The 15,632-nt window shown below is 41.2% G+C and overlaps 1 protein-coding gene, 1 long non-coding RNA gene and 1 other non-coding gene across 3 annotated transcripts in view; 1 reads left to right on the top strand and 2 right to left on the bottom strand.

Moving 5' to 3' along the window:
• The window catches only part of Mcmdc2 (minichromosome maintenance domain containing 2), a 31,968-nt gene extending 27,372 nt beyond the window's left edge, over positions 1-4,596 (top strand). Inside the window, exons 14-15 of the mRNA XM_076924395.1 lie at positions 1,157-1,266; positions 4,358-4,596. Coding sequence (XP_076780510.1) covers positions 1,157-1,266; positions 4,358-4,524 — 277 coding nt within the window. The 3' untranslated portion in view covers positions 4,525-4,596. The remainder of the gene's footprint in view (positions 1-1,156; positions 1,267-4,357) is intronic.
• A 1,124-nt stretch (positions 4,597-5,720) lies between these two features.
• Positions 5,721-7,759, bottom strand: LOC143438637 (uncharacterized). The gene is made up of 4 exons (XR_013107356.1): positions 7,619-7,759; positions 6,278-6,386; positions 5,998-6,065; positions 5,721-5,833 (listed from the first exon to the last, which is right to left on the bottom strand). It is a non-coding gene; the product is annotated as an uncharacterized LOC143438637 (long non-coding RNA).
• On the bottom strand, positions 6,139-6,222 carry LOC143438687 (small nucleolar RNA SNORD87). Its single transcript, XR_013107389.1, has one exon. It is a non-coding gene; the product is annotated as a small nucleolar RNA SNORD87 (small nucleolar RNA).
• Positions 7,760-15,632: the final 7,873 nt, after the last annotated feature.

Genomic DNA, 15,632 nt, shown 5'->3' with positions numbered 1-15,632 from the left:
TAGAATGTGTTTAGATCCAATCCACCTTCATTCCCTCCCTTTGAACTCCTCCACTCTTCCTCCCAATAGACACTACATTGTTCCTTGAACTTTTCATTTATGGATTTAGTGTAGTGTCAATAATTGAACACAAGACTTCTGTATGCAAGGCAAGCACTCTACCAGTAAGACATAATCCCAGCCCTGTTCCTTGTACTTTAAAACACATTAATAAACACATTGTTATTCTTTTGGGAAGTAAATAATGAATAGTTAATGTTATAAAAGAAATTATGGACATCACAGAATCTAAAATGAGTAGTGCATCCTCCTAACACTGTGTAGTCCATGTCCCCAGAGGTAATCAGACTGTTAGCAGTTTTGCATTGCAGGCTCTCACAGGTGCATCCAGCTTTTGTGGGTGCTGGGGACGAACTTTAGGTCCTCATGCTTGGAGCAAGCCCTTTACCAATACTTACTGAACCATCTTTAAGTGTTTACACACACACACACACACACAATTTTAAAAGATTTATTATATATACAGTATTCTGCCTGATGCAAACTAAAAGAGGGCACTAGAACTCATAGACGGTCATGAACTGCCATATGGTTGCTGTGAACTGAACTTTTTAAGTGAAAGCTATTTCACACAAAAAGCAGTTTACATGTTTAAAAACCTAAGTGTAAGTATTGAGTGTATGTTCAAAGGGGATAAGGTAATGAGTTCGCGATGCTGTAGACAGAATTCACTTGTGTATCATGAATTTTGAATTGTAAGATTCCATGAGGATTTTAGAGATGAGGAGCTGACAAAGGAACCAAGAATCTGTATCTATGTACCATATATATATATATATATATATATATATATATATATATATATATATATATATATATATATATAATCTAAGAGATGGTTAGCCAGTCTTGTCCCCTCTGTGTATTATTGCAGCACAACTTGGAGCAGGGGATGTGGACTGCTAAGTATCAGCCCCTCCCCTTTTGATAAGTCAGGATATTTGCTTCTTCTGACATAATTTACTCAAAATTGTGGTAAAGAAATAGCTTTAAAAAAAAGTATGAGGACCTTTAACACGTAAGCTCATGTCATATCTTGGTTTGTTCCTGTTTAAATATGTATAACGTCTTTACTAACCTCAGTTTTCTTTTTTAGAGTTTCTTTATCTGAAGCTCATGCTCGACTGAACTTAAGGAATAAAGTGCTCAGAGAAGATGTACTAATTGCAGCCTTATTGTATGAAATCTCTCTCACATTGAAATATGGTAATGCACTAAATAATGCTCCTAAATATTCTTAGCTTATTAAATTATTACATTTTAAATACTTCAAAATAACTAATCTTTATTGTTATTGGATAAGTCTTTCTTGAATTTGAACATTTACTGTTTGTTCAAGACAGAGTTTCACCATGAATGGTTGTGAACTCAAAATCATACTACCTTAGTCTCTAAATGCTAGGATTCCAGCAATATGCCACTATGCTGGTGACAGTGCCATCTGTTAATAAACACCTATTTCCACATAATTGCTATTTGGAGTATTTGTGAGACTGAGCACAGGGCCCAGGCTCACCCTTGACTTGCTATCAAGCATCTGCCTCCCAAGTACCTAGTTCTCTGGAAAAGCAGCAAGGGTTTTCAACCACTGAGCTGTCCTTCATTCCTACACCAAGCCAAGCACTCTTAGGATTCCAAGGGGCTTGTAAATGATTATGTACAGATTTGTGTGTGTGTCCTTTCCAAAGGAGACAGATTATAAATTTTATGAAATGTTACAGAGATAAATGATTACTAGAAAAGATTGTCATCTTGAATTAAACACTGGTTTCAACAAATATTAAATAGGAGAGAAGTATTTGACTTTTCTTAAGGCTGAGTCTTATCAAATCATTGTTTTATATAACATATACTGCCCTCCCCACACCCTGTATCCTCACACTGCTTCTTCTCCATTAATGGTAAGGAACAGAGTGAGAAAAACAAGGAGGCAAACAAAGAAAAATGATGAAAGACAAGCAAGGGCAAATAAATGTAAGGGAAAGGGGAGACAAAGAATGTAATGGAGGGGAAGTTAACATCAAGGTGGTTCGCCCCAATTTTTTCCCCTTCCCTTCTCCCTCTCGCTCTGTCCCCCACCCCAGCCCTAAGTACACTGTTGCCGTGTTCAGATATCTATATGAGGGCATCAGATCTGATTACAGATGGTTCTGAGCCACCATGTGGTTGCTGGGATTTGAACTCATGACCTCCTGATTCCATGCTCTTAACTGCTGAGCCATCTCACCAGTCCACATCAAGGTTTTTTTTTTTTAAAAAAAAAAGGGAAAAAGATTTCCCAATTGCGAATCAAGTCAAAGCAAACTTTAAAAATGTAAGAGGAAATAAAGACTAAAAATATTGAGTCTTATTTTAAAAAGCAGATAAAGTCAAAATACAAAGTATGGTAGAAGGGAAACAAGGCAAAAGTTTTATATATATATATACACACACACACATATATATGTACATATAGAGGGAGTATAAATTGCTAGTAATGGAAAAGAACATAAAATATTAGACGGAGAAACAAAAAATTCATAAAGTAAAAGATATTGCTCAAGGTGTACAAAAAAAAAGGGGGGGAGACAAAGGACAAATAATTTAAAAAGACGTCAGTGTCCCTGACTGAACATAGCCAGTTATATGCATGGCAGGTCGGTCAGATGAACTTGGACAACAAATAAATGCTCTGGAGAATTACAGTAAGATTTACAATAAAGGAGATTCTGTAAGGGTTATTTAACCTAAAGGATGAGATAGAGCACAGGCACTGCAATAAATACAGGTGCTTTCAAGAAAATGACAAGTCCAGGGTGACTAATTACTGCCAATCAAGCTCGCTCTCTCTCTCTCTCTCTCTCTCTCTCTCTCTCTCTCTCTCTCTCACACACACACACACACACACACACACACACGGAGTAATAAAAAAAAATCTCAATCTTAGGAGCGTTTTAACCTGGAAATATAAGAATCAGAACAACAAGCCGGGTGGTGGTGGCGCACGCCTTTAATCCCAGCACTTGGGAGGCAGAGGCAGGTGGATTTCTGAGTGCGAGGCCAGCCTGGTCTACAGAGTGAGTTCCAGGACAGCCAGGGCTACACAGAGAAACCCTGGGGGGTGGGGGGGGGGGAGAGAGAAGAATCAGAACAACAGAGATGGTATTTTAAGTCAAGTGGAAGAAATTACGTAAAATATAGAGAATTACATGACTGTTTTAAGAATTCCAGTGTTTAGAAATGGGTTGGAAAGGAAAAAAAAAAAAAAAAAACCTCACAAAGCAAAAAAACAATATAGGAAGAAAGGTACAGTGTCCACAAGCCAAGAAAGTTTCCAAAGTGAGTGAACACTGCACAGGTCTATGGATATTACAACTGCATCTGCTGAGCCAGAGGCTTGTAGTGCTGATGATCAGAGCTGTTTGGAGCTAGAGTAGAAGTGAGGACTGAACAGGTGCGGCTATGTAAACAGGCCAGAGACACCTGAACATTGATGATGAGGAAAGGCGGGGAAGTGGCTGGAGAGGACCTGTAATCCAGGAAGGGATTGTTATTTTCAAATGTAAATACTAAAAACTTATGATATACAGTACACTAGTGATAATATAGTCATCAACACTTACAAGCACAGGCTTGTAGTGGGAGGCAGCCTGGTCCTGTTGGGAGAGCAATTAGAGGTGAGGAGTCCATAATACAGAGCATGTAAGGGATAGGCCTGAGGGCTCTAAAACCTGGTTGGGTAACACATACTAAAGATTATTTCATATTTAAAATATATTTAAGGGGCTGGAGAGATGGCTCAGCAGTTAAGAGCACTGACTGCTCTTCCAGAGGTCCTGAGTTCAATTCCCAGCAACCACATGGTGGTTCACAACCATCTGTAGTAGGATTCAGTGCCCTCTTCTGGTGTGTCCGAAGAGAGCAATAGTGTACTCATAAAAATAAATCTTAAAAAAAATTTAAATCAGCTACATGTGATAACCCCCACCTCTAATCACAGTGCTCAGAGGCAGAGGCAGCCAGCCAAGGTTACTCAAAATAAACTGAAATGACGACACTCAATATTCAGTAGTTAACTTTTAAATCTTTTGTTTTTATTTGTGGAGACAGGGTTTCTCTGTGTAGCCCTGGCTGTCCTGGAACTCACTCTGTAGACCAGGCTGGCCTCGAACTCAGAAATCCGCCTGCCTCTGCCTCCAAGTACTGGGATTAATGGTGTGAGCCACCACCGCCCGGCTTAACTTTTGAATCCCTATTTTGTTGAAATGTAGGTCTACTTTCAAAGTCTGATTTACACTACATTTTGTTGTTCACTTAGGGGCCACCGCATTCTGTGTTGCTCCCAATGCTTTATTTCCATTTGAATTGTATAATGAAGAATACTTAGAGCAAAGAGATCTCTACCTGACTCAGTGCCAACAGCAGCTCCAACAGTTTATTGCCACGTGTGGACCGGGGACAGCTGTCTTTTCTAGTGATGAATAAGGAATTTGAATAAAGAATTACTTTTTATGCCTCCTTAAGCCTTGGTAAATGTGTGATTTTGGAGTAATGGTTCATATATGTATCATCTCAAGGTTGTTAGAATGCCATTCTGAGTATAAAATGTGGCCCCTTCATAATTACAAATATGCAAATAATCCAACATCTAAAACCAAGAGAAACTTTCTATTTAAATGTTACCAAGGAGCTTCACATCAAAAACTTCCTGGTTACCCCAGTGTGTGTATATATATATACACACATACATTCATATATATGAATACATATGTATATACATATATGTATCCACATATATATGTATATATATGAATACATATATATGAATGAATGACACAAACATACAGCAGAGAACACTGTAGTGTGAAAAGTTACTCATTCCACCTGTCAGGTAGCAACACATTACCTACCAACATACCCAGCTGAAGCTTGTTAATTTACCGGCGATGATGAGTTCAAATCACTGCACCCAGAGTGCCATGTGAGGTCTCTCTTTAACATGCGCACTATGAGGACACTGTTTTGTAAGGCCAAATGTAGAGTTAAAGAAAGCTGTGGAAACCGTATATAGACCTCCTGCTGTATACAATCAGTGACACCAAGACAACTATTTACTCCTGGGGCAAGTAGTCTTCCTGCCAGGTGGTGGTACCACAGGGTCATATAGCACAGCAAGTTAAGGATATAGTACATACATTAAGACTGGTTTTGTGCCTTTTCATATGATGTGGCTAAGTCTCTAGGGTAAAAACAAAAAACCAAACAAAAAAAAGCAAACACAACCAGAAAGTCTAACATTAGGTATTTCTATCCTGGTATCAAATCTAGAGCTCTGTGCCTTGCTGAGCCAGTTAATCACTTCCCCAGCCCTTACAAAGACCCAAGTCACCAGAAATTTTAAGATATTTACTAAACCTAGGGATTCTTAGTGGTTAAAGATTTAGCCAAGTGTTCACTCCAGTGGAAATCCAGTCATAGTTAGTTGTCAAGTGATCCTAGACAGACTGCTAGTCACTTTCTTTCCTGTTCCTAGTGTACTGCTGGATACTCTACCAGCCGTTAGGACTCCTTATGTTGACAAAAAGTCAAAGTCTGCAGCTCAGAAAAGATGAGTTTATTTTATGAGAATGACATTTTAAAGACATGCATTTTAAAGAAATTACTGTCCACAGCAATTAAAATTATTTTTATATAACATTTATTAATATCAAATTAAATACTAATTTCACCATTTGCTTCTGTTCAAGGTTTCTTGGCCAAGTCTTCATTTTATACTCCAAAATGTGTGCTGCACCTTCTCAAAAGAAGAAAAAGTCAGTCAGAAGCCCAGGATCATTGTTCTTCCATCTTAGATACTAGGCCCAGGTGTTCACCCTAATGAGCTCCAAATTGGCTCCAGACCCTCAGTGTTATCAAATACTGTTCAATCAAGAGCCATGACTGAACGAGCAAACTTACCAAACGATGAAGGGTTTTTAAACACCACAGCTCCCAAAGCTGGACATTCACTGCAGCATACCTACATGCTGAGGAAAACAGAGTAACTAGTTTTAACAATGGCATCACATGTTAGTCACCTGAATCATTTCTACACTGACTGCTGGCATCTCAGTCTTAAGAGTCTCTCTTCAAAGATACCCTCAGCTGGGTAAACGGCAAAAACTTAATCATCATTGTGCCAGCTGTGTTAATCAAACCACAGAAAAACAGAAAAAAACCCACAACACATTATTTGTACCTTGTTATTGGCAATCATAGTCCTGGTAGCTTGTTTCAGTCACTTTCCATGACAAGGTTTTGGAAAACATTTGCTCAAGCACCTTCAAAAGAGATAGGTTTTGTTGCACCTAAAAATTAAAATATTTGATTGAGAACTCTCATTTTACTTCCATGTTTTAGTACCTTGAATGTGTGTGTGTGCTGGCTTTATGTTAACATGACATAATGCCTGCTTAAGATAGGGCTGTAGGCAAGCCTGTAAGGCATTTTCATAATCAATAAGGGGGGGGGGCAGCCCCTTATGGGTTGTGTCACCACCCCTGGGCTGGAAGTCCTGGGTTCTATAAGAACCAAAGAGTAAGCCAATAAGCGTCATTCCTCCATGGCTTCTGCATCTAACTCCAGGATCCTGCAGTGCTTGAGTTTCTGTCCCATCATCTATCAATCACAGAGAAGCATTTTATTCATGCCCCTTACAGAGACAGTACTGACTCAATCAAAGGATTGAGTACCAAGCCTTTGCTTATCAGTCTCGGGCTTGCAGTTTAAAGTTAAGAAACCATATATACAATTGTGCAGACCATCACCTGCACATTAAAACAGGAAACAGCATGGCCAGGGTAACAAATCATGTCCTACAGAACTCCAAGAGAAAAAAACAAATGAACCAATTCCTGGAGATGACTTATGACTTGCAAAATTCGACCAGGAACCCTTAACCATTTCCGTATTTGAAATGCTGAGTTTACAGAAATCCAGAGTACCTAACCTGGTTTACAAACGCTAACGGGAACATATACTATTGTACAGTTCTGAAATGGTGTGCTCTTCTGTATCCATATGCTTCAGAACTTAACACTACCACCTTTTTTAGCCAGCATCCCCACCCTGTGTGGCTTTCAATTAGTTCGAAAATTTTGCTCCAACTTCAAAGTCTCTTTTAAATCGTACTTACAGAAGTTGTGAGCAGGAATAACTAACAGCTCCTTTGAGTGCTGCCGATACTTCAGATCAAACTATTTTTTAAAAACGCCTAAAATTGACGGTTTTAATATCTAAGCAATATTATCTGCCTCTAAAATTTCCTATGGAAAAACTGCCCACTTAGGATCCTGAAACAGGCTGCTGCTCGGTGACTTTTCTTAGGGACACAAAGGGACTCCCGCCACCGTGCAGGCCCGGGTGAAAGCGGCCGCTCCTCCCTGCACTTCACTTCGAGGCGTCCCGAGGGGCAGGCCTTATAACTAAGAGCTTGAAACTCAGCAGGCCATGGGGCCCATCGTACCCTGCTAGGGATCGGCGCCGCCAACAAGGAGCCCCGCTCCGCACCCACGGGGTAGGTAGAACGCGGGATTCGCACCTGGAGGAGCCGGAGGACACGCGGGGCTCCCCGGCCTCAGCGGCCACCGGCCTCCGCGGCCCGCCATGGAGCACGATGAGCTTGCGGTTCACGGCGCTGCCTGGAAAGGAAGTGGCCCAGCGAGCGCGACCCTAAGGCGCTCCTATAGGCCCCGCCTCTTCCGGCCAGCCCTCTTCCGAGTGCCCGCCTTCTCCCCACCTCCCTTCCCGCTTTGTGTGTCTGTTGGGGGAGGGAGAATTAGTGGGAATAAGTGAGAATACGTCAGCTAGAGCTTTTTAATTGACTTTACAAGTGATGAATAATACCTTAAAATAGGACAGTCTCCCAGTCCTGGTCCTTATGTTTGCTTGGTCTTCTACGTCTTCACCTACTTCAGTGTTTAACACTCCATTTAATTGTTTTTAAAGTTTATTTTATTTTATAAAATGTGTTATATGGGTGTTTGGCCTGCACGCGAGCCATGTGTGCATCACCTGAGAACCTGCTATCGACAGAGTTCATTAGAGAGTGTCAGATCCCCTGGAACTGGAATTATAGAAAGTTATGAGTCAACTTACTACTGGGTGCTGGGAAACTAACCCTGGATCCTCTGGATGAACAGTCAGTATTCTTAACTGCTAAGACATCTCCAGCCCACAGCAGCTCCATTAGAGTTGGTGTTCTGGACTCAGCGAGCACACAGACACACACTCACAGAAGGAGAATAAAAATTGGTTGTCAGAAAGAAAAAAAGGAGGTGTTAACAAGTTTGACTTGTAATAATAATAGAATTTTTCTTAGTCATAAAATAGTCACCTACTGTGTTACAGTTACTATTATTGAACCTGATGGTCATGATAAAACACCATGACCAAAAGTCCCCCAACTTGGGAGGGAAATGGCTTATTTGACTTGGCATTCTACATCACTGTTCATCACCGAAGGAAGTCAAGACCAGAACTCAAGTAGTACAGAAACCAATGCAGAGGCCATGAAGGGGTACAGCTTACTGGCTTATCTCATGCCTTCTCAGCTTTCTTCCCAGGACCCCTAGCCCAGGGGTATCCTCACCTACAAAGAGCTCACTTTTTACTCTTCTTGACTTCAGACTAACTCTGGCAATCTGTCTTCATCTTGGGCTCATTCTCATTCTCTGGCTCATTCTGTGCCTCTCTCATCAATCACTAATTAAGAAAATGCCCTACAGGCTTGCACACAGCCTGATCTTGTGTTAGCAGTTTTTCAATTGAGGGGCCCTCCTCTTAGACCACTATAGCACCTGTCAAATTGACATCAAACTACCCACCAAAGCTACCTTGTTTATGAATGTTATGATTGCTATTGATTTTTCTAGTTTTGAAATTTTTTTATTGGTAGTGCATTTCAGGATGTTTGATCACACTGTGAACCCCAAGACTGTATTATTTAGTTAAAAAAAAAAAAAACAAAAAAAAAAAAACAAAATCAACAACAACAAAAAACCTGTTTCTAGTTGTGGTATGGTTCAGTCTAATTGAGTGGCATATGAATCAGGGAAAGATTTAACAGAATAGGCTGCACCCAACTTTTATGAGAAGAGAGAAAGAAGGAAAGCTATTTGAGGGGCAGGCAGAGAAAAGGAGTCTATGTTGCTGGGTCAGTTATAGAGAGACAGGTTATAAACAGAGAACAAGTTACAGAGAGAGAACAGGTGAAGACAGAACAAGCTAGAGAATGAGAAAGAGCCAGAAGACTAGAACAGAGTGCCAAAATTGGTTTGAGGCCAAGCAGAGTAAAAAGTCAGAAGCTGAGAGAGAAGCCAGATTGGTTCAGTCAGCTTGGAGGGGAGTCTGAGCCAGAACAACTGGATTGACCTGCCAGCCAAAGTTCAGAAAGAATAGGAATAGCAGTAAGTTTCAGAGACTGAAAACATTAAAGGCCTAGAATAGATTATACAAAGGCTAGAAACTTCAGGACTAGGCCTAGATTAGAAGACACAGGTAGACATCAGAGATGATAATTACTTCAGGCAAATGAAGGCTACTTTTACAGGGGTACATTATGTGTGTGCTCACATGGAGGCAGAGAAGAGCTGAGTGGGTCGAGTCTGTCTTTCCACCTTTATATATATGAACTCAGGTTGGCAGGCTTACCACAGCAAACACCTCTATCTGCCAAGGCATCTGAACGGCCTGGACTTTCTCGGATTTTATCTATTTTTTTTTTTATCTCAATCTCTATTTTTGAGTCCTGGCTACAAAACATTAGGCTTGGTGCCAGAAAAAAAAAAAAAAAAAAGAAATGTTTATGATCTTGTCTGAAATATGACTGTGAAAAAGTAAAATCAAATTCTTAAATTGGTAAAAAAAAAAAAAAATCATCCGATTCCCCTCCCACCCCCTTCAAAAGGACCTGGAGAGATGGCTTTGTGGGTAAAGGGATCACTGCATGCTGTTTAGCTTTTGTCACCTTGACACAAACTAGAGTTACCCTCAAAGTTGAGGGAACCTCAGCTGAGGAATTGTGTCTATCAGATTGGCTGTAGGTGTGTCTATGGGGAACTTTCTTGATTCATGACTGATGTGGGAGGACTCAGCTTGTTGTGGGTGGGGCCACCTCTGGGCAGGTAGTCCTGGGTTGTATAAGAAAGCAGGCTGGGCAAGCTGTGGGCAGCAAGCCAGTAAGTGGCATCTATTTATGGTTTCTGCTTCAGTTCCATCCTTGAATTCCTGCCTTGACTTCCTTCAATGATGAACTATGATGTAGAGTTGTAAACCAAAATAAACCCTTTGTCCCTAAATGGGTTTTGATCATTGTTTTATACACAGCAACAGAGAAGCAAATTTGGACACCATAAAATCCCTGTGCACTGGAGATGTGGACATAGGAGGATCCTGGACCTCAGTGGCTACCCAGCGATACAAAAAGCCAAGGTTGTAAAAAACAGGATTCCTGTGAGATTAGGAATCCTGACTTTCTCAGTAGTTATTAACAGCTAGATAGGAATGTTTGCTGAAATGGACTGTCTCCCAAGATAAGCTGTCATGGTTGAGGAAACAATTCCAGGAAAGCAAAGCCATTGCAGTCTTCATGGACTCTCCACTATAGTGTCTGACCGTCACTATTTGAAACAGACAGTTTTATCTGTCAAGGTCAGACTCTGGCCTCTTTCTGCTTTCTGTCTCTTTACTCTGTGCTCTGAAATCCAGCAGCCAGTGTAGCTTAATCTGTGAGTTCTAGTTCAATAATATTCTGTCTCAAAAAAATAAGGTGAAGAATGATCTGTCGCTGGCCTACACACACACACACACACACACACACGTATACGTACACACAATACACACAGTGTACACAACTAATAAAGTAGGGACTGAGTGAGGAAGGCACCTGTTATTGACCACCATGTGGGTGCCGGCCTCTGCCTGTGTGCACGCAGGAATATGTACATGCATACCCCGCACATGAACGCACACACTACTGTTAGATCATAGACCCCACCCACCCAAATCAGTCCCCACCCATTGAAGCCTTTTTTCAAACAGCAGATAGGCAACACCTACCATGGCCTGGCACACATTCCCAACCCTTCAGCTCACCACCCAGCTCACCACCTGCTCCGGACCAATGTAACTTTGAATTACAATTTTACTCTCTTATCTAGTGTCTTCTGCCTCTGACTCCTACACTTCCCAGAACAGATCACATGGTGTGGAGCCCCCACCCTTGCAGACATTTGTAAGAGAAAGTTGACCTTTGTCATTCTTGAACTGAATACTCTCTCATCAGGACCCCATTCTTTTCTCTATATATTGATGATATGACCCTCCTAATAAATTTCTTCTAAAGGATAATTGTCTCAGAACCCTTCTACTAGACCTAAAAATCTTCTAAAAATCTAACACTGAAAAAAAATGATACAAAACCTAACAGTGGAGTTTAGAATCTTTATCTTGGGCCCCAAATGCAAGCTATTTCTTTTATTCCCACCACTTGGTCCTGAGTAATGTAAGAAAAAGAAACAAACATGAACACGTGTTCTCTTTTATTCTAGTTCTTGTAGGACAACCCCTAATGCACTGATATCTTTCTGTTGCCACCCATTTACAGGTGCCTCCAGGGCACTTAGCCAGAGTTTAATGTCTGACTGTCTGTTGTCTGTTTGTTTTGAGACAGTGTGTCTCTGTGTAGCTCTGGCTCTCCTGGAATTTGTTCTATAGATCAGACTGGCCTCAAAAAACTCAGAGATTAACCTGACACTCAGTGCTGAGTCGTGGTAGGGTTTTGTTTTTGTTATTTTTATGTTCATTGGTATTTTGCCTTCATGTTTGTGTGTTTGAGGGTGTCAGAAGCCTTGGAACTGGAGTTACAGATGTGTGAGCTGCCATGTGGTTGCTGGGAATTGAACTTGGGTCCTCTGGAAGAGCAGCCAGTGCTTTTAGTTGCTGAGACATCTCTTCAACCTTCAAGAATTCCTTTTTAAAAAATGTATCTTTAGTTAAAATATAATTACATCACTTCTTTCTTTTCCTTTCTTCCCTCCAGCTCAAGAATTCTTCATATATTTTAATATAATTTTTTATAACATATGATTTGTAAATGTATTCTTATAGTATTTATCTTTTCATTCTCTTAATGTCTCTTTGTATTAAGAATAGATTTATTTTATTATTTATTTATTTATATATGGGACTACACAGGAGTACAGGTGCTTACAAAGCCCAAAGAGGGCATATGACACCCTGAGGTGGAGTTACTGTGTAACAGTATCTTTTATTCACCTGAGGTAATTGTCATTGCCAAGGCTTACTGCCTCTGTCTGCTAACCTAGGCCTGGTCCTTGAAGTGGCTCCGTAAATCTTACTTAGGCCTAAAATCTTGTCAGCTTCTGAGGCTACTGCTGAATAAGCTTACCCTTTTAAGCTCTCTCTGAACTCTGGCTGGCTGGTCAAGTCAGCTGTTGTGGCTCAAATTCCTCCCCTAGCTGACTGACTCTTTCTGGCTTCTCTCAGCTTCTCCTGAATCTAAGCCTCTTACTATCTTTAGTAATCTGTTCTAATCTTCTGTTTTCTTCTCAATTTCTGGCTTGTTCTGTCTTCCCCTGTGTCTACCTTGTTTTCTCCCTGCAGCCTGTCTCTGTACTGTAGAGTGAAAAATTATAAGACCATTTTATGAAATATATGTAGACTTTTTCTTTGCCCTTAGACCTGAGCAGAAAAAGTGCAAGTTCCAGAACTCAGAACTGAAAATAAGATTTCAGGCCTTCACTGCCCCGGGACACATTCCAGTGGAGGACATTATCCCTGAATCAGAGGACACTTGCTGGATTAACATTCCTCAAGCCTCAGGAAGTAGACCCCACCTGTGGGTGAGAAAAGCCCAAAAGCAGGAAGACACATTCCTGATCACAAAAAAGATACAAGTCATCTAGGTGGGACTTTGACTGGAGAAAGTGAGAAATATTTAACCTGAAATAGTTGGAAATGACAGGGTGGGGCACAGTGACGTGATAAAGCTACATTCTTGAGAGGAATGAGTGAGCAGAGGGATTTTCACATGACTCTGGATCATTTGGGCTGGATTCCTCTGGAATGTTCCACTGTTTTTGGTTACCCCTTCCTCCCTTGGTCTTCCCAGTGTTATGTTCAAAATTTGTAAAACAAGCAATCATGTGTAACCGCAAGAAAATGCAACCAATCATGTGTAACCGTGAGAAAATGCCTTCCTTTCCCCACCCCATGCTATAAAAAAAAAAAACCCTCGGCTTTCGGGCCTTTTGTCAAAATTCTGTTCCTGCATGGACGAGCAGTTTTGACCTTGGCTAGCCAACTCCCCAATAAACCTCTGCTGATTGCATCCAGATATGGTTTCTTGTAATTTTTGGGTGGTTGTGATTTCTTGAGACTTGAGGGAGGGTCTCCCGAGTTTAGGGGTCTTCAGTACAACTGTCCTGCTAAAACTGCCTCCTTCTCCTTTTCTTTCTCTGCACTGCTCTCTTAAGTTACCTCTTTCCCCTCTCTTCTCATGAGAGTTGGGCAGATCCTAGTCTCTGAAATCTTTCTCTGATTCGTCACTGTATCTGCCACTCAATTAGACATCACTTTCAAACATGGGTGCTTCCTTCTACAAACTAATTTTACCTTTATTTTCCTGTTTTAATTGTACCTTTAATTGTAAGTTTGAGATTAAAGGTGTGTGGTAAGCCTGAGTGACACCACAACTAGAAACAGGTGTTTTCAGTAAACAACACAATTTTGGGGTTCACAGTGTGATCAAATATCCTACAACATTACTGATGGAGTTACTTTGTTTTATCTCAAGTATTTTGCCATACCAGGAAATATCTGGTGAAGACAGTCTCTTCTATAGTGAAAGACTCATTTTAACTAGACTCCCTGAAGCTCGCAGGTACCCTGGTTTTGCTCCCTTCCTACTGGGATGCTACTAAGACTCTCCCAAGGCAATAGTCTCTTCCATTCTCCTTGATCCTCTCCTCCCTTTACCCTTTTTGTAACAAGAAATACACTTGCATTTATCAACAGATGGTTTTTAATGGCCTATCCGGGGAGTCAGTCATCAAAATAATCAAACAATAAGTCAGAGTCAAAGAATGTATCAGCAGTGGGAGTGCACGGGTACCATGTGCAAGAGGCTTTCCAAAAGAAAGATAAATTTAGCCCAAAATGTTGGTTGACAGATGACAAGAGTAGATGTCCAAAGGGGTGTGTGTGTCTGTGTCTGTGTGTTTAAATAATCAGGATGCCCAGAATCTGGTTACATTATCGTTCATTCATTCAATGGAATGTAAATCTCTCTCCCTTTTGATAAAATTATTCTTTCTCGGTCTGTCTACTTTAGTCCATCTCTTTCTCCTCAGACATCCTCTTTCCCCTCCCTCTCAAACTCTCTGACAACAATGACATTACTGGGCTGAAGTTCATTACAAAATAGAAAGTAATTGAAACTTAAAAACATTTAATATTACATTTATACAATGGAATAATACTATTCAGCTATTAAGAACGAGGACATCATGAGTTTTGCAGGCAAATGAATGGAACTAGAAAATATCATCCTGAGTGAGGTGACTCAGACCCAAAAGGACATGCATGATATGCACTCACTGATAAGTTGATATTAGCCAAAGAAGTACAGAACACCCAGGACAGGATCCACAGATCTTCAGAAGTTTGACAAGTCAAAAGGCCAAGTAAGGATGCTTCAATCCCACTTATTAGGGGGAAGAAAATAATCGTGCAAGGCTGAGGGACAGAAGGATTTGAATGGGAGGGGGAAGGGAAAAGGGGAACAGGATCAGGTATGGGGATGGGGGGACAGGAGAGAAGCCCATAGGGTCGGCAGAATGAATGGAAATATGCAGCCTTAGAAGGTGGGAGGTAGGGAGACCATCCAGAAAGTACCAGAGACCTGGGAGGTGAGAGACTCTCAGGACTCAATGGCAGTGACCTTAGATGAAATGCCCAACAATGTGGAGAGGAAACTCATAGAGTCCACCTCCAGTAGACTCTATGACCTCAAGTTACCAACCCACAGTCAAAATTGCTGACCCAGAAGTGTTCCTATCTAAAAGAACTGCAGGGACAAAATGGAAAAGAGACTGAGGGAAAGGAGGTCCAGTGACTGGCTCAACTTGGGATTCATCCATGGGGAGGCTCTAAAGCCTGACACTATTACTGACTCTATGGTGTGCTTACAGACAAGAGCCTAGCATGGCTGTCCTCTGAGAGGCCCAACAAGCAGCTGACTGAGAAAGAAGCAGATACTTACAGCCAACCATTGGACTGAAGCCAGGGACCCCTGTGGTTGAATTAGGAAAAGGCTAGAAGAAGCTGAGAAGGGTGACCCCATAGGAAGACCAGCAATCTCAACTAACCCCAACCCCTGGGAGCACCCAGACACTGAGCCACCAAACAGGCGGCATACATATCTGGTCCGAGGCTCCTGACACATATATAGTAGAGGACCACCTGGTCTTGCCTCAGTGGGAGAAGATTTACTGAATCCTAGAAAAACTTGAGGCCCCAAGGAGTGGGGTGTC

This window comes from Arvicanthis niloticus, chromosome 25 (assembly GCF_011762505.2).
Source record: "Arvicanthis niloticus isolate mArvNil1 chromosome 25, mArvNil1.pat.X, whole genome shotgun sequence".
NCBI classification, from domain to species: Eukaryota; Metazoa; Chordata; class Mammalia; order Rodentia; family Muridae; genus Arvicanthis; species Arvicanthis niloticus.
Note: the sequence above shows the minus strand (reverse complement) of the source record. Positions and strands in the feature narration are given on the sequence as shown.